Here is an 18,413-nt window from a genome sequence, read left to right on the forward strand (position 1 = left end):
GGCGCAACATCGAGGGCCGAAGGGCCTGTACTGCACTGTAATGTTCTATGTTCTATGTTCTAAATGGCATCTGGATGGGTATATGAATGGGAAGGATTTACAGGGATATGGGCCAAATGCTGGTAAATGGGACTAGATTTATCTTGGATATCTGGTCGGCATGTTCCGTGCTGTACATATATATGACTCTATGACTCTAAGTGCTGACACAGACAGGATGGGTTGAATGGTCTCCTACCCTTACCTGCTGTAACTTCTCCAACAATTTGGTGTTCACAAACCATAAACCTAACGCATTGCAAGACTGAGAGGAGCTCCCAAGTCCAAATTGCAATAGAAATTACAATGTAAACTATTTTTATTCCAAAGGCAACTGGGGACATTCATTAAATACTAGTCAGCCAGCGATGTCCACATCCCACAAAATGAATAGATTAAAAAATATTGTTTCATTGCTGTATTTCTGCGGTCTTTCTACTAATTATGAGCATGGATTCCACTTACTATCTTATTTATGTTTATGACAGTAATTATTATTTCAATATTTACTGTTCTTTTACTCTGTCATTCCCTGTTTATTCCCATCAATATGTAACTCGTTATTCATTGCTTACCGCTGTCCGTGGCTGTGATGACAGCTGTGTAGCGATGCTTGAACAGGAATGGAGAGCCACGCTCAATCTTCTGCTGAACAAATATCTCCCCTGTGTTCATGTCTACCATCAGCCAATCAGCCGGATCATACTGAATCCCATAACTGGAATACAGGAGAGGGTGGGGTTAGTGGCCCAGGAGGAAAAGACCTGAAAAATGGGGGACATTTTAAACCTAGACAACACGCAAAAATCCAGACACCAGAGGAAAAATTGTAGACAGTAGGCATAAACACTCCAAACAGTAGGAGTAAACACACCATACGGTGGGGTAAACACCTAGACACCATGGGTAAACAATGTAAACACAAAGGTTAAACGTCCAGACTGAGGGTAAACATCCAAACAAGAGGGGAAAATACCCAAACAAGAGGGTTAATTAACCCAGACCGAAAAACAAAAAGATATGGTCAGTCTTAGAATTGAACAATTAAATGTCATCGTCACCTGATATTTTGTTGTTGTTTAGTGTCAGGGTCAGTGGCGGTGTAGACTGTTAAAAAGCTTCCTGCTGTTAACCCTTCAGGCACATTCAGTTTTCGGGGGTCTTCCACAAACCTGGGGGCTTCATTCACATCAGTAACTGTCACAATGACTTTAGCTGAGGAACGGAGAGCTTGAGGTGCTCCAAGACTGACCGCTTCCTTGTTCTTCACCTCTATAGTCAGGATATGTTTGTCGGCCTTCTCGTAATCCAGACCCTGAAACAGGTGGCAGCAAAATAAACCCTGATGGATAACTCCTTGGTTTCTCTATTTTTTTCCCTTTACCTCAACTGTTCTCCCCTCGTACATTGGTAGTTTGACCATTGTCCTGGCATGTGTCTAAAACACACTGAAGTCAGTTGAACAACAACAACTTACATTTATATATTGTCTTTAACCTAGCAAAAAACCCCATTATGTCTCATAGGAGCTTTAAGAATCAAAACTTGACACTAAGGAATATTAGGATACATTATCAAAAGCTTGGCAAATACAATAAGGACCATCTTAAAGGAGGTGCGCAAGGTGCAGGGGATACAAGTTTGGAGAGAATTCTTGAATTTAATTTGATGACCCTTGTGTTCTGGGAATATCGTATTTTCACTTTGTCTGTTGTCCCTTTAAGACCAAAAGAGGTTGGGGAGTATTCTGAAAGAGGACTAATTGGTTTGCTGATTATGATATAATTAGGTTTCCAGAAATATTCGTGTGACTGCAGGTTGTCACGCGGATGAACAACTAAGGAACAAAGAGTAAACAGAGAGTTAGGTTTCAGCCTTTGTTTTGTGGCAGTTCAAAACATACTGAAAGTTCCAGTGGCAAGAAACAAGAATGGTTTCAGTGGCCTCCAAATGAAAGTTTTCTACATGACAGTTTTAAATCACATCCTGATGTTGAAGCAAATCTCTAAGCAGTGACTGTGTTACTGTTAGTGGGTTAAACAGTTGGAAAGGACAGGAAGTGTAAGGGACAATTCACATTCCCACTGTTTGAATAATGCCAGAGCCCAAGAGGCCATTTAATTAAGTTACAGGAATGGGCCATTTAATCTCAGAGCCTGTTCCACCTAGATTAGATCATCATGCTTCAACTCCAAATTCTCAACTATCCCTGTTAACCTGTGGCTCTGTTGTTAGTCAAGATATATATAAATTCCACCAGCTGCTATGATAGGATTTGAACTTGTGTTGACTGAGCATTAGTCAGGGCTTTTGGCTTACAAGTTCAATAGCATTAACACGATGCTACCACTTCCCCTCTGAAGGGGCTGGAGAAGGAAGGGAGTTTCTGGGAAGTCTGTGTTATCCAGACTGTTGGGACCCACATGAGAGGAGGTTTACAGATGTGTATCTTCTTGGTGGTAATCTGTGTCTGGACATATTGCATGGAATACTACTGCTGGTGAATGTGACTCTTAGGCCAAAATGATTGAATGAGAAGTGAGAGATCCTACAAAACAATGGTTGAATTTGAAATATGGTACAACATTTGGCAAGGATGTGATAAAAGTGATTAAAGCAATGTCAGGCATGAAATTGATCGATTTATTTGAAATAACCTTCACCCGTTAATTAACGCTCAAATTATGATAATTTGATTTGGTTTGTTATAGTAAATGTTTATAAAAGTTAAATTAGCTTGAGCAATTTTGCCATTGATGTCATGGGGATTCCTCTCTTTTTAAAAATGATTGGTCTCTATCAAGGACCAGCAGCAATAGTGGAGAGATTAAAAAGTTGAGGCTTTGGTAGACACCAAAACTGTAGGATTGCAGATATTGTAGACTGTTGAGGGGCTGGAGGAGATAGGGAAGGGGTGAGATCCAGAGAGATTTGCTAAATGAGGGTATGAATTACAAGCTTAGAGCTCAGGCTCAACATTCTCCCTGACATTGCAGAGTGAGCAATGGTTCTGCTAGGTTCTTCTTAGTGTCAATGAGGAATAATTCAGTGATAAAGACAAAAAATGTTGGTGATACTCAACAGATCATGCAGAAACTGAGAAGGTAGGAATGGTTAATGTCCTTGGGAGATGTTTCAACAGGTATTTATCAATTTGAACATTCAACAAGACTCAGCCAATCTGACTCCCGAAATGAGACTCTGGCTAACCTAATCATTTCACTTATAGACTGTTAGCTGTTGGGAGATCAATATCTAATGGCCAGGCCCCAGCTGAAGAATTATCTCCAGTTGGGAGCACGTTTGACCATTCAGCCTCCCCACTGATCTTTCTTGAGGACATCTTTTAGCTGCTAAGAGAAAGAAAAGAGCCCATCTCCCCTCTCACCAGCCTGGGTTGAGTTTGTGTAGCACTCTGTAAAAGAACGGTTCAGTTTTCTCAACATAAATCTAATAGCCAAACTGCATTTTGTTTGGTTGTATCCTTTTACTTTTTCAACTAATAAGATGCCTCTGTTGGTCTCTGGCTCAGTCTTGATGCTAAAAAGTCCATGGTCATTGCCATCAATAATTGTGTAGTCCACAAGCCAGTTTGGTGTTCCAGGTTGATCCTTGTCCACCACGCTGATGTGGCCAATCTCTGATCCCACCATGTCCTCTGATACTTCAACAGTGAACTGCAAGAGCCAAATTCAGAGATTATTAGAAATTGCAATTAACAGTTATTTTAAAATTTTATATTTTTGTGCTTCATGGAGAATTGAGTCTGAGCAAAGTCTGCTAAATGCCTTAACCCAAAAATCTGCAGTGCGTTTAGTGGAAGCAAAGCAGAATATTCAGAATTATGCTGGCATCAGTTATACCAAATTAGTCTCAACCTCATGTTGACATTTCCATTGTAGTGACAGGGCAGAAGTTGGACTTGAAATAGACCTGCCTTCTAATCAGGCTTATCCACAGAATCAAGGGAAAGATATGGGAGCCAAGATGGATTCTACTCTTGGATGAAGATGTAGACCTCTGAAAACAGCCATTTTGTATAAGAGGCCATAGGAAGAAACTGAAGGTTCTTCCAGGCAGTTCAAACAACTCATCTGCCCATGGTTTCTTCATTGGGAGAATCTCTCAGGTTCACTAAAGGCATTTAAATCCTGAGAGCACCTCCAATTCTGTGAAGTTTAGTAGGGTCAGCAATGGATGCCCAGGTTGTATTTATCTTAGTAATGACACTTCAAAGCACCACACTGCAGGCAGTCTTTATCAAGGTTATCCTGAACTGCTCTTTGTTTCCATCCCTGCTGATGTCCTACATTATAGACCTTGACCCTTTACCTTTGATAATGTCTTACACTTTGACCCTTCACCTTGATGATATCCAGGCACTAAATCATGAGTTTGAACTTTCACCCTAATTATTACATTACATTGCGTTACAGAATTACATTACGTTACAGAATTACATTACAAACCTCGGTGGCAATAAACTCTGGGGCATTGTCATTGATGTCATCAATGAAGATAACTGCAGTGGCGGTGGTGGACAGTCCTTCACCTGACAGATCTGCCACTTGTAGAGTCAGATTATACACAGAAATATTCTGCAAATGCAAAAGGAACATTCAAGGAAAAAGCATCACTCACTCGAGTTGCTGCACGCATCAAATTGGAACAAACGGTAAAATTTAAGGAGCTGGAAAGCATAATAGGCTCAAAAAGTCTTTAGATATCTCCATCATCTGCCCATAATCTTCAAACAAGTCTCTCTCCATATTCCCTGATCTTGTCTCTTCAAATTCCATCTCTCCAAACACCCTGATCCCATTTCTCCGTATACCTTGATCTTGTTTCTTCAACTTCCCAATCATGTCTCTTCAAACTCCCTAATCCCATCTCTCCATGATTCATTTTAGGAATGGGTGTGACCGTAATCATTTCACATCAAAATTTTTAGAATCAAGGAATTGCATAGTACTGATGGAGATTATCTGTTCTACTGCACCTTTAGTATCCAATTACTCTTGCTTTCCTGCTCTTTTTCCGTAGTCCTCCAAATGTTTGTTTCGATTTTTAACAATTCTGTTTGAAAGTTATTATTGAATCTGTTTCCACAACCCATTCAGACAGTGTGTTGTGGATCACAACAACTTACTGAGTAAAAATATGTTTATGCAGGTCACCTCAGGATATGTTACAGTCAATTCAAATCTGTGTTTTCTGGTTAGTGATTCTTCTACAAGTTTCAGTTATTTACTTCATCAAAACCCTTCAATATTTTGAATGCATCTGTCAAATTTCCTTCTTTACACAAAGATGAACCTCATCTTTCTGAATCTCCTCCAATAACGGATCGTTCATCCTTGGTACCATTCCAATCCTTGTCAAAGGTTTGTTTTTGAGTTCTATTCCACTGTTAATAAAGGCAAGGCTCTCATAAGCTTTTAAACAATATTCTCACCCTATCCTGCAAACCTCAAAGCTTCCTATATGCACAACTCTGGGTCCTTGCACTTTCCAATTAGTCTCTATAATGCAGTCAGAAAATGCTGGTTAGGTAGCATCTGTGCGAGCAAGAATCAGAGTTCACATTTCAAATGTGACTTCTCATTACAACTGGGAAAAGCTAAAGATGCAACAGATTTTAAGCAATTGAGAAGGTGGAAAGAACCAAAGGAAAGAACTGTGATAGGCTGGAGGGCAGGAGAGGCTGACTGACCACACTTCCCAGTTCTGGGGAAAGGCTCTGAAATATTTACTCAGTTTCTATCCGCAGAAGGGGAGGTGGTGGCTGAGTGTAGCTGAGATAATCACTGGACTGTCAACACGCTGTGAATGAATTCTTAAATAAAGATGCTGCCTAACCTGCAGAGCATTTTCAGCACTTTTCTTTATTTCAGATTTTCAGCATCAGTATTTTACTTTGGCTTGAATTTGTATTAGTATTAACTGATTTCACCTCCTCAATGTTCAGGACTGGTGCAGGGTGGGTGATGGCAATAGGTGATGAGGAAGAAAGACTGAGGGAGAGAGAAACAGAGAGACAGAGAGAGAGCGAGAGAGAGAGAGCACAGGAGGTTATTAAAATGAGGTGTGCAGCTGAGACAGGTTTCAAGCATACAGTGAATGGAAAGTGCCGGAATATGAGAAAACTCTCATGTAACATGTTTATTTATAAAGAAAAGGAGACAAGAAAAAACAGGTAGCTACAGGCCAGTTTGCATGGCATTTGTTATTGGGGAAATGTTAGAAACTATTATAGCAGAGCATTTAGAAATATATAACATAATCAGACAGAGTTAGCATGGCTTCATGAAGGGAAAATCATGTGTGAAACATTTATTAGAACAGCAAGTAACAAGCAGGATAGACAACGGGGAAGCAGTGAATATATTTGGATTTCCAGAACAAATTTGATAAGGCACCACATATTAGGCTAATTAATATGTTAGGAGCCTATAGTGTTGGAGATAGTATATTAGCATGGATAGAGGATTGGCTAACTAATAGAAAACAGAGAGTTGGGATACAGGGGCATTTTCAGGATGACAACCTGTAACTAGTTTAGTACAGCAGGGATCAGTGCTGAGGCCATCAGTTACTTCTGAAATATATTAATGACTTGGGTGAGGAAAGTCAATGTCTTATGGTCAAATTTGTAGATGACACAAGGATAGGTGGGAAGGCTAATGATGATGATGCCATAAAGAGTCTATAGAGAGATTTTGACAGGTTAAGTGAACGGGCAAAAACTTGGCAGATGGAATATACTGTGAGAAAGTGTGAGGTTATACACAGGAAGAATAGAGCAGCTAAATATTATTTAAATGGAGAAAGACTGTAGAAAACTACAAAACAGAGGAGTCCTCATGCGTAAATCACAAAAAGCTAGCATCCAAGTTCAATGATTAATAGAGAAGGCAAATGGGAATCCTGCCTTTATTTCAAAGGGAATGGAATACAAAAATAGAGAAGTCTTGCCAAAAACTCTACAAGGCACAAGTTAGACCACAGCTGGAATACTGTGAACAGTTTTGGTCCCCTTATCTAAGGAAAGAGATACTGTCATTGGAGCGAGTCTGGAGAAAGTTCACTAAGTATGGGCTGGAGGCCTGTGATCAGTAGTGTTCTGCAGGGATTGGTGGTGGGTCCACTTTTGTTTGTCATTTATGTAAATAATTTGGATGAGAATTTAGGAGGCCTGGTTTGTAAGTTAGCAGATTACATCAAAATTGGTAGTATAGTCAACAGTGAAGAAGGTTATTTAAGATTACAAAGGGATCTTGGTCAATTGGGTCAATGGGCTGAGGTGGCGGATGGAATTTACTTTGGATTAATGCGAGGTATTGCATTTTGGTAAAATAAACAAGCAGGACTTGAATACAAGAGTCAGGATGTCATGTTGCAACTTTATAAGACTTTGGTTAGGGCACGCTTCGAGTATTGCGTTCAATTCTGGTCACCACATTACAGGAAGGATGTGGAGGCTTTGGAGAGGGTGCAGAAGAGGTTTCCCAGGATGCTGCCTGGATTACAGGGTAATGAGCTAAGGTAAGGCTAGAAAAACTCAGGTTGTTTTCTCTGGAGGGGCGGAGGCTGAGGGGAGACTTGATCGAAGTCTATAAAGTCATGAGATGCATAGTTGGGATTGATGGTCAGAATCTTTTTCTCAGAGTTGAAATGTCTAATACTAGTTGGCATGCATTTAAGGAGAGAGGGGAAAGTTCAAAGGAGATGTGAGGGGCAAGTTTTTTTTTACACAGAGAGTGTTAAGAGTCTGGAATGTGCTGCCAGGGAGTGGTAGTGGAGGCAGATACAATAGGGGCATTTAAGGGACTTCCAGATAAGCAAAAGAATATGCAAGGAATGGAGGGCTATGGACCAAGGCCAGGCAGAAGGGTTTAGCTTAATTTGGTGTCATGTTTGACACAACATTGTGGGCCAAGGGCCTGTTCCTGTGCTGTACTGTTATATGTTCTATGACTTATACAGCTAATGGTAGGGCTCTGGGTAGTGTTGTTAAACAGAGTGACCTAGGGACTCAGGTACATAGTCCTTTGAAAGCTGCATCACAGGTAGACAGGGTGGTTAAGGCAGTGTTTAGCATGCTTGCCTTCATTGCTCAGACCATTGAGTATAGCAATTGGAACGTCGCGTCGAGGTTGTACAGGACATTAGTGAGGCAACTTTTGAAGTACTGTGTAGAGTTCTGGTTGCCCTGCTATAGGAAGGACATTATTAAATTGGAGACAGTTTGAAAAAGATTTACTAGGATGTTGCCAGGACTGAAGGATTTGAGTTATAAGGATAGAGCATAGGAGGTTGAGGGGTCATCTTACAGAGGTTTATAAAATCATGAGAAGCATAGACAGATGATTCGATGAAAAGGTCTTTTCCCTGTGATAGGTGAAATCAAAACTAGGGGCATATTTTTAAGCTGAGAAAGATTTATAAAGGACCTGAGGGGCAACTTTTTCATACAGAGGGTATCATTAACTGCCAGATGAAGTGATAGGTGCAGGTACAGTTACAACATTTAAAAGACATTTGGATAAGTACATGAATAGGAAACGTTTAGAAGGATATGGGCCAAACAAAGGCAAGTGGGTCTAGTTGAGTTTGGGAAACTTGGTCAGCATGTACGAGTTGGACTAAAGGGTCTGTTTCTGTGCTGTATGACTCTAAAGTTAATCTTGGGTATGCATGGACAGTCTTATGAGGAGATGTTGAATAATTTGGGCCTGTACACAATGGAGTTAGAAGAATGAGAGGAGACCTCGTTGAAACATACAAAATTATTAGGGGGTGTGACTGACAAGGTGTGGAAAGGTTGTTTCCCCTTGTGGGAAAATCTAAGGCCAGAGGGCATAATCTCAGAGTAAGGGTCATCCAATTAACACAGAGATAAGGATGAATTTCTTCTCTCAGATAGCAGTGAATGTGTGGAATTCTTTACCACAGAGGGCCGTTGAGACTGGGCCATTCGGGGCTCAGTTTTTAATCAGTAGGGGAATCAAGGGTTATGTGAAAAGGCCAGAAAGTGGAATTGAGGATTATCAGATTAGTCATAATTTTCTTGAATGACAGAGCAGATACAATGGACTGAATGGGATACTTCTACTCCTACATCTTATAGCTTTATGGAATGCATTGAATACATTGTCCTGACTTATTCAACTTGATTTGAGAAAGAACTGCCAGAGACTCCATCAGTTAGGCACGAAGCTGAAATCTCACACTTCTGTACAGATCCTGGAAGAAATCTAGGAAATCTGCATCAGAGCAAACCCATACCAGCTAAGACAAAGCCTCAATCATAAAAACATAGAATGTAGAAAGATTTGCACCATACAATGAGGCCATTTGGCCCCTTGAATCCACTTTTGGTCAAATAACCCCAAACAGCTACAGCATTTCAAGTGCTTATCTGAACATTTTTTTAAAAAATGTTAGGAGGGTTTTTAAGTCTACTACAATTCCAAACGGTGAAATTCAGATACCCACCACCCTCTGGGTGAGAAGAATTTTCATCAAATCCCCTCTAAACCTCCTGCACCTTACTCTAAAACTGTGTCCATTGGTTTTGACTTGTCTGTCAATGAAAATTGGTCCTATTTACTGTCTCCCACATAGTTTTCAATATAATTCTTCTGACTAAAGTGGATCCTGTTGACTGCATTAAGCTTCATCTTCCAAATTATCCAATATGCCAAGAAGGAATGCGCAGACTCTGCATCTCCTGTTCTATTGAAAATTCAGGAATAAGGGGCAGGCAATTAAGGACTGAGAAGGAGAGGTATCTCTTCGCTCAGAGTGGTAAATCTTTGGAATTCTCCTCCCTAGGTTGTGGAAGTTTAGTCATTGAGTAAATTAGAGAGGTTTATTAACTTCTAGTTACTAGTGGCATCAAAGGATATAGGGACAGTAAGGGAATATGGTGTAGAGGTAGATGATCAGCTATGATCTAGAATGGCAGAACAGGCTCAAGGGGCTGAAAGGCCTGTTCCTGTTTCTATGTCCAACATAGATTTAAGACTTGCAATAAATTCACACTTGGGATAAAGCGGATCACATTCTTTCTAACATGCAAAATTCCCTTTGCAACCACCATCATATTCTGAAATTTTCATAAGTGAGCCAAAATGTCATGTTTGTTAAATATAACGCCATTTCTAAGCATCATGCTATCATTCTTAAATTCACAGCAGCACACTTTTCAGATACTGAACATTTTTGAGATTGACTGCACTTCCTGTTTATTGCAAGCTTCCTTGCTTTATTTGGAACAAATCTTAAGGGATGAAGAGAACACTGAAGCATTAAAGAACATTTCTACATTAAATCCTATAGATGCACCTCTTTCATTGATGTCACTAATGTGCTAGTTTCTTCACTGCGCTCTCATTGTGGCTAGATTCTATGAATTCTTTCCTTACCTCCCGATCCAGACCCACTCCAACAGTACGAATCTCTCCAGTCACGGGATCAATTCGGAAAATTCCTCTTCCATCACCCACTATTGAGTAGCCTAGAGCCGCATTATCTGTCTGAGGGTCATCAGCATCGGAAGCAGTCACTCGCATTACCAGCGTGCCTGGAATATTCCACACTGAGATCAGCCAGTGTTAACATTCTGATTTTGCCCAAACATGGTCAATCTGAGGCCAGTACTTGGGTGTACAGTGGTGAGTCAGGTATTGCACCCCTGAAAATATCTGATGTGTGTTCTACTACAGCCCACCTCAATCACCCTGAATTAACTAGCCACAGTCTGAGGAACTGGAGGAGATCTCTCAGCCCCCATTATTAAATTAGACCATGCTGAGACTCTATTAATTAAAATGATAGACTTATATTTATAGAATTCCATCTATCCACCCTTGCTTCACAGTCCTTGGGAACCAAATAGGAATCTGAGACCCTTGCCAGCAATGAGATCATTGATGCAGTTGACCAGAAAGTGTCCTTCTAATTGACCACTTCTGTGAGAGACATTAGCTGAACTACTGATGTTGCCAATCTAATCAAAAGGCTGGAATTCCTGACAGCCCCATCAGGAAAGCTAGGCATTGCTGAAGCAGGTAGCAAATTGAGAGGACATCTCAACATTGAGGTATTCTTGCTGGTCAATGCAGAAGAGCTGCATTGATGATTTCTGAAACTGCCAGAGACATTGGAATGGAATCCCTCCATAGGCCTGCTTACTCAGGGCTTGGACTTTAATCCCTGAGACTCTATCACTTGAAAAATGAAACCTTTACCTGCCACCTCAACTAGCAGCCTCTGCAGATGAGAAGACAACCAGGAGCGGGAGTAGGTCATCTAGCCCATCGAGCCTGCTTCGCCATTCAATAAGATCATGACTGATCTTTTCATGGGCTCAGCTCCACTTACCTGCTCTCTCACCATAACCCTTAATTCCTGTAGCATTCAAAATCTGTCTATCTTTGCTTTAATAACATTCAATGAGGTAGCCTCAACAGCTTCACTGGGCAGGGAATTCCACAGATTCACAACCCTTTGGGTGAAGAAGTTGCTCCTCAACTCAGTCCTAAATCTGGTCCCCCTTATTTTGAGGCTATGCCCGCAGTTCTAGTTTCACCTGCCAGTGGAAACAACCTCCCTGCTTCTATCTTATCTATTTCCTTTGTTATTCTCAATGTTTCGATAAGATCCCCTCTCATTCTTCTAAATTCCAATTAGAATAGTCCCAGTCTACTCAGTCTCTCCTCATAAGTCAACCCTCCCTATTCCAGAATCAACCTAGTGAATCTCCTCTGCAGCCCCTTCAGCACCAGTACATCCTTTCTCAAGTAAGGAGACCAAAACTGTATGCAGTTGGCAGTGGTTGACTCTGATGTTAGTAACATACCAGTGCTAGCTGAAAATGGCCCTTAAATGCAGCCCTAATTCACTGTCCACCTTTGTGCAGCAGTAAATAATCCAGTTGGTCTTTCCTAGAAAATTATTCTGGTGGCACCATGTATCAGGGAGCTGTCCCAGAATGCTCCCTAATTTTTAAAAAATTCATTCATGGGATGTGGGTGTTGTTGGTAAGGCTGGCATTTATCACCCATTCCTAATTTCCCAGTCAAGAGTCAGCCATATTGCTGTGGGTCTGGAGCCATATGTAGGCAAAGATGTCAGATTCCTTCCCTATCGCACATTAGTGAACCAGATGGGCTTTTCCCCAATATTTGGCACAGTCACCATGAGGCTTTTAATTCCAGATTCCTTTTGAATTCAAAATCAGCCATACTGGGATTTGAACTCAGGTCCCCAGAACGTTACCAGGATCGCTGGGGTGCTAGTTCAGTGATAATACCATTAGGCCATTGCCTCCCCAGATGATGCCCCATCATCCGAGTCCCCACCCCTGCTTCCAATTTCCTCTACTCTGGGAAGAGAAGATCCAGCGCAGCATCTTCTTGCCGAGTGCAGTGTCCACAACTAAGCCCAGTTACTCCAGATGGATTTTAACCACAGCGATATATATCTACAACATCACTCTCACTCTTTATAAATCCAAATCCCCTCAGCAAAAAACCAAAATTTCAATAGCCTTTGAAAACATTTTCTACCCGTCAGATAGACAACAGAAGCTAGATATTGGTTTGACAGAATCTGGGCATATACTTTACCAGTCAGTGTTTTATTTCAAATCACTGAACACTGATTACTTATTTCCGCACACACACTTATAAAAAAATAAGTGTGCGCGCGCATATGTGTGTGTGTTGCTTGTGTGCGGCGTGCGTGTGTATGTGTGGTTTGCGTGTGTTCATGTGTGTTCGTGTGTGTGTGCGTGTGTACGCTCTCACCCAAATATCCCTTATTTAACCTTAACTAGCATGTACCTATCACTTGTTCCCTAGTTATCATTAGAATCATACAGTATAGAAGAGCCATTCAGCCCATCAAGTTTGCCTCATCTCTCACAACAGTCTGGGATGCAACTCATCCCAACCTGGGAATTTATCCACTTTTAAGCTTGCTGAAAGCTCCAATAGCTTCTCACTCCAGTGTCAATCTAGTTCTCAGCACCCCTGCCTGATCGTATGAAGGTCTTTTTAATGTTTGCTGTATGTAAGCATCTAAATGTATCAGCTCCCCATAGTTTCCAGCTTCTCACCATTTAGAAAATGCTCTGACCTGTCTTTCTTGAGTTTAAAGTGGATGACCTCACATTTTGTCATATTGAATTCCATCTACACTGTTTATTTCACTCATTTAATCAGTCAATATCCCTTTACAACTTCCCTTTACACTATTTCCTGGTGCCATCGGCAAAATGGGATCTATGACTATATTTCTTCATCTAAGTCATCAATAAAATATAGTGAGATCCAGAACAAACCCATCACTTCCTGCCAATTGTTGTTCCCATCTCCTAAACAACAACTTATTACAGTCTCATGTGTGGAATTTTATTTCACATACAAAGATGCGGAGGTGTCAATGTAGTACTGGTGTGGACAAAGTCAGAAGTCACAAGACACCAGGTTATAGTCCAACAGGTATATTAGAAATCACAAGCTTCCACAGCGCTGCTCCTTGGTCAGGGGAAGTCACTTCACCTAACGAAGGAGCAGTACTCCGAAAGCTGGTGATTTCTAATAAACCTGTCGGACTATAACCTGGCATGTGACTTCTGACCACGTACAAAGAGGAATGGGGAGTACATTTAAATTATGATCACCACCCCCATCTTAACCCTAAGATAGCATACAAACAGAGAAAATAGGAGCAGGCGTAGGCCATTTGGCCTTCAAGCCTGATCTGCCATTCAATATGAAAATGGCTGATCATCCAACTCCATACCTTGTTCCCACTTTCTCCCAAAGAACAAAGAACAGTACAGCATAAGAACAGGCCCTTTGCCCCTCCCGCTCTCTTCCCCCCACCCCCACACCTCCTCCAAGCCTGTGACGACACATTTTGCCCTTCCATACTAAAACTGTCTTCACTTACAGGATCCGTATCCCTCTATTCCTTTCCTATTCACATATTTGTCCAAGTGTTTCTCGAATGCTATTGTGTCTGCTTCCTTTAGCAGCGCGTTTCAGGCACTCACCACCCTTCGTGTGAAAAACTTGTCTCACATATCTCTTCTAAATGTCTTGAGCCTGTGTCCCCTAGTAATTGAACCCTCCACCCTGGGAAAAAGTCTCATACTTTCCACTCTATCCATGCCATTCATAATCTTATAAACTTCTATCAGGTCGCCCCTCACCTCCTGCATTCTAGTGAAAACAAACCCCAGACTATCCAACCTTTCTTCATAGCTAAAATCCCCCATACCAGGCAACATCCTGGTAAACCTTTTCTGTACCCTCTCCAAAGCATTCACATCCTTCTGGTAGTGTAGTAACCAGAACTATGTGCAATATTCCAACCAGATTAAACTCCACCTGACATTTTTCTGCCCATGCCTCCAACTGATCTATATCCTGTTGTATCCTCTGGTAATCCTCCTCATTATCTGCAACTCTAGCAATCTTTGTATTGTTCGCGCTTACAAATTAGACCGGCTATGTTTTCTTCCAAATCACTTATATAGGCCATGAACAGCAGAGGTCCCTGCACTGATCCATGTGGAACACCAGTAGTCACAACCCTCCATTCTGAAAAGCATCCATCCACCGCTACCCTATGTCTCCTGTGACTAAGCCAGTTCCGTATCCATCTTGCCAGCTCACGCCGATACCATGTGACTTCACCTTTTGTACCAGTCTCCCATGAGGGATCTTGTCAAAGGCTTTACTGAAGTCCATGCAGACAACATCAACCACTTTTCCCTCAATCATCTTCATCACCTCCTCAAAAAACGCAATCAAGGTAGTGAGGCAGGACCTCCCCCACACAAAACAATGCTGTCAATCGCTAATAAGTCCATTTGCCTCTAAATACACTCAGATTTTGTCCCTGAGAATCTTTTTCAATAATTTCCCTACCACCGATATCAGGCTCACAGGTCTGTAATTTCCTGGATTATCCCTGCTACCCTTCTTATACAATGGGACAACATTAGCTATTCTTCAGTCCTCTGGGACCTTATCTGTGGCCAAAGAGGATACAAAGATGTCTGTCAGTACTCCAGCAATTTGTTCTCTTGTCTCCCTCAATATTCTGGGATAGACCCCATTAGGATTCAGGGGCTTATCTACCTTAATACTTTTTAAGACACAACACCTCCCTAGCAACTTGGCTTAGAAATTCGACACTACCCTCTCTGAAATCATCCCCCACCAATTCCTTCTCTTTAGTGAATACCGACACAAAGTATTCATTCAGGACTTCACCTACCTCTTCTGCCTCCACATATAGATTGCCTCCATTGTCCTTGAGTGGGCCAACCCTTTCCCTGGCTACCCTCTTCCTTTTTATATATGTATAAAAATCCTTGGGAATCTCCTTAATCCTCTTTGCTAATGACTTTTCATGACCCCTTTTTGTCCTTCTAATTCCTCGTTTAAGTTCTTTCCTACTTTCCTTATATGCTTCAAGGGCTTTTTCAGTTCCATCCCCCTAGACCTTGTGTATGCTTCCTTCCCCTTTTTGACGAAGGTCATAACATCCCTGATCATCTAAGGTTCATGTAACGTGCTGTACCTATCCTTCATTCTCACAGGAACGTGCTGCTCCTGAACTCTTATCAACTGCCATTTGAAATACTCCCACATGTCTGATGTGAATTTACTCTGAAACTGCTGCCTCCAACCAAAATTCTCTAGCTCCTGCCCAATTTTGTTGTAGCTTGCCTTCCCCCAAGGACTGCTCCTATCCATGAGTATCTTAAAACTCAGTATTATAGTCACTACCCCCAAAATGCTCCACCGCTGAAACTTCACTCACCTGGCCAGGCTCATATCCCAAAACCAGGTCCAGTATAATGCCCTTCCCTGCTTGGACTGTTTACATATTGTGTCAAGAAACCCTCCTGAATGGTTCTTACAAATTCTGCCCCGTCCAAGCCCCTAGCACGAAGTGTGTCCCAGTCAATATAGGGGAAGTTAAAGTCACCCACTACAACAATGCTGCTATTTTTACATCTTTCCAAAATCTGCCTATATTTTCTGTCCTCTATCTCCTGCTGGCTGTTGGGAGGCTTGGAGCATACCCCCAACATTGTGATTTCACCTTTTCTATTCCTGAGTTGGAATCATAGAATCCCGACAGTGTGGAAACAGACCCTTTGGCCCAATAAGTCCACACTGACCCTCAGAATATCCGATCCAGACCCATCCCCCTATAACCCACCTAATCTACACATCCCTGAACATTAGGGGCAGTTTAGCATGGCCAATCCACCTAGCCTGCACATCTTTGGACTGTGGGAGGAAACCGGAGCACCCGGAGGAAACTCACGCAGATACAGGGAGAATGTGCAAACTCCACACAGTCACTTGAGGGTGGAATCGAAGCTGGGTCCCTGGCACTGTGAGGCAGCAGTGCTAACCACTGAGCCACCATGCCACCCCGATCACCATTCAGATACTAATCTGCCTTCCAGTTTTGGCTAACCTCTCATTTATCCACATTAGACTTCATCTGCCATGCATTTGTTCACTCATTCAACTTTTCCAAATCAAGTGAAGCATCTCTGCACCTCCTCATGGTTCATTTTACCACCTAGCTTTGTGTCATCTGCAAACTTGGAGATATGACATTAGTGAGGGATTATTTGATGCAATCCTTTCCCTTTTCACTCCTGTCCTTTCCTTAGGTAGGCTGATGTGTGTGCCCCAAACTTTGGCTTTCAGATTCCTATTTTTCAAATTAACCCACAGGACTTGAATATAAAAGCAGGGATGTACTACTGAGGCTTTATAAAGCTATGGTCAGGCCATATTTGGAGTATTGCGTGCAGTTTTGGGCCCCATATCTCAGGAAGGATGTACTGTCCCTGGAGCAGGTTCAGAGGAGGTTCACAAGAATGGTCCCAGGAATGGAAAGCTTAACATATGAGGAACATTTGAGGACTCTGGGACTATACTCATTGGAGTTTAGAAGGATTGAAACTTACAGAATACTGAATGGCCTGGACAGAGTGGATGTAGGGAAGATGATTCCATTGGTAGGAGAGACTAGGACCTGAGGGCACAGCCTTAGAGTAAAGGGAAGACCTTTTAGAACGGAGATAAGGAGAAACTTCTTCAGCCAGAGAGTGGTGAATTGATGGAATTCATTGCCACAGAAGGCTGTGGAGGCCAGGTCATTCAATACATTTAAGACTGAGATAGACAGGGTCTTGATTATCAAGGGGATCATGGGTTACAGGGAGAAAGCTGGAGAATGGGGCTGAGGAACTTATTAGCCATGATTGAATGGCGGAGCAGACTCGATGGGCCGACTGGCCTAATTTCTGCTCCTATATCTTATGGTCTTAAAAAACCTTCAAGATAAAATCCAAAACAGAATTTATTCACAAAACATTGAGAATGCAGTGCTTTTGGTTTGCCACTCCTCTCACACACACACAGACACTCTCTCTCATACACACACACACAAACACACACACACACAGACACTCTCTCTCATACACACACACACAGACACTCTCTCTCATACACACACACACACACACTCTCTCTCATACACACACTCGGTACTGGGTAATGAACCAGGCCAGGTGTTAGATTTGGAGGTAGGAGAGCACTTTGGTGATAGTGACCACAGTTCAGTTACGTTTACTTTAGCGATGGAAAGGGATCGGTATATAAAGCAGGGCAAGAGTTATAGCTGGGGGAAAGGCAACTATGAGGCGATGAGGCAAGATTTAGGATGCATAGGATGGAGAAGGAAACTGTAGGGGCTGGGCACAATTGAAATGTGGAGCTTGTTCAAGGAACAGCTACTGCATGTCCTTGAGAAGTATGTACCTGTCAGGCAGGGAGGAAGTGGTCGAGCGATGGAACCGTGGTTTACTAAAGAAGTTGAATCTCTTGTCAAGAGGAAGAAGGAGGCTTATGTAGAGATGAGGCGGGAAGGTTCAGTGAGGGCGCTTGAGAGTTACAAGTTAGCCAGGAAGGACCTAAAGAGAGAGCTAAGAAGAGCCAGGAAGGGACATGAGAAGTCTTTAGCAGGTAGGATCAAGGAAAACCCTAAAGCTTTCTATAGGTATGTCAGGAATAAAAGAATGACTAGAGTAAGATTGGGGCCGGTCAAGGACAGTAGTGGGAAGTTGTGCGTGGAGTCCGAAGAGATAGGAGAGGTGCTAAATGAATATTTTTCGTCAGTAGTCACATAGGAAAAAGACAATGTAGTCGAGGAGAATACTGAGATACAGGCTATTAGACTAGACGGGATTGAGGTTCATAAGGAGGAGGTGTTAGCAATTCTGGAAGGTGTGAAAATAGATAAGTCCCCTGGGCCGGATG

General features: G+C 42.0%; 1 protein-coding gene across 1 annotated transcript in view; it reads right to left on the reverse strand.

Annotated features, from left to right (window-relative positions):
- The window catches only part of cdh15 (cadherin 15, type 1, M-cadherin (myotubule)), an 87,599-nt gene that overhangs the window by 23,215 nt on the left and 45,971 nt on the right, over positions 1-18,413 (reverse strand). Inside the window, exons 5-9 of the mRNA XM_048605526.1 lie at positions 10,470-10,627; positions 4,509-4,637; positions 3,531-3,716; positions 1,101-1,354; positions 615-757 (exon numbers count right to left, since the gene is read on the reverse strand). Coding sequence (XP_048461483.1) covers positions 615-757; positions 1,101-1,354; positions 3,531-3,716; positions 4,509-4,637; positions 10,470-10,627 — 870 coding nt within the window. The remainder of the gene's footprint in view (positions 1-614; positions 758-1,100; positions 1,355-3,530; positions 3,717-4,508; positions 4,638-10,469; positions 10,628-18,413) is intronic.

Source organism: Rhincodon typus, chromosome 15 (genome assembly GCF_021869965.1).
Source record: "Rhincodon typus isolate 14 chromosome 15, sRhiTyp1.1, whole genome shotgun sequence".
NCBI lineage: Eukaryota > Metazoa > Chordata > Chondrichthyes > Orectolobiformes > Rhincodontidae > Rhincodon > Rhincodon typus.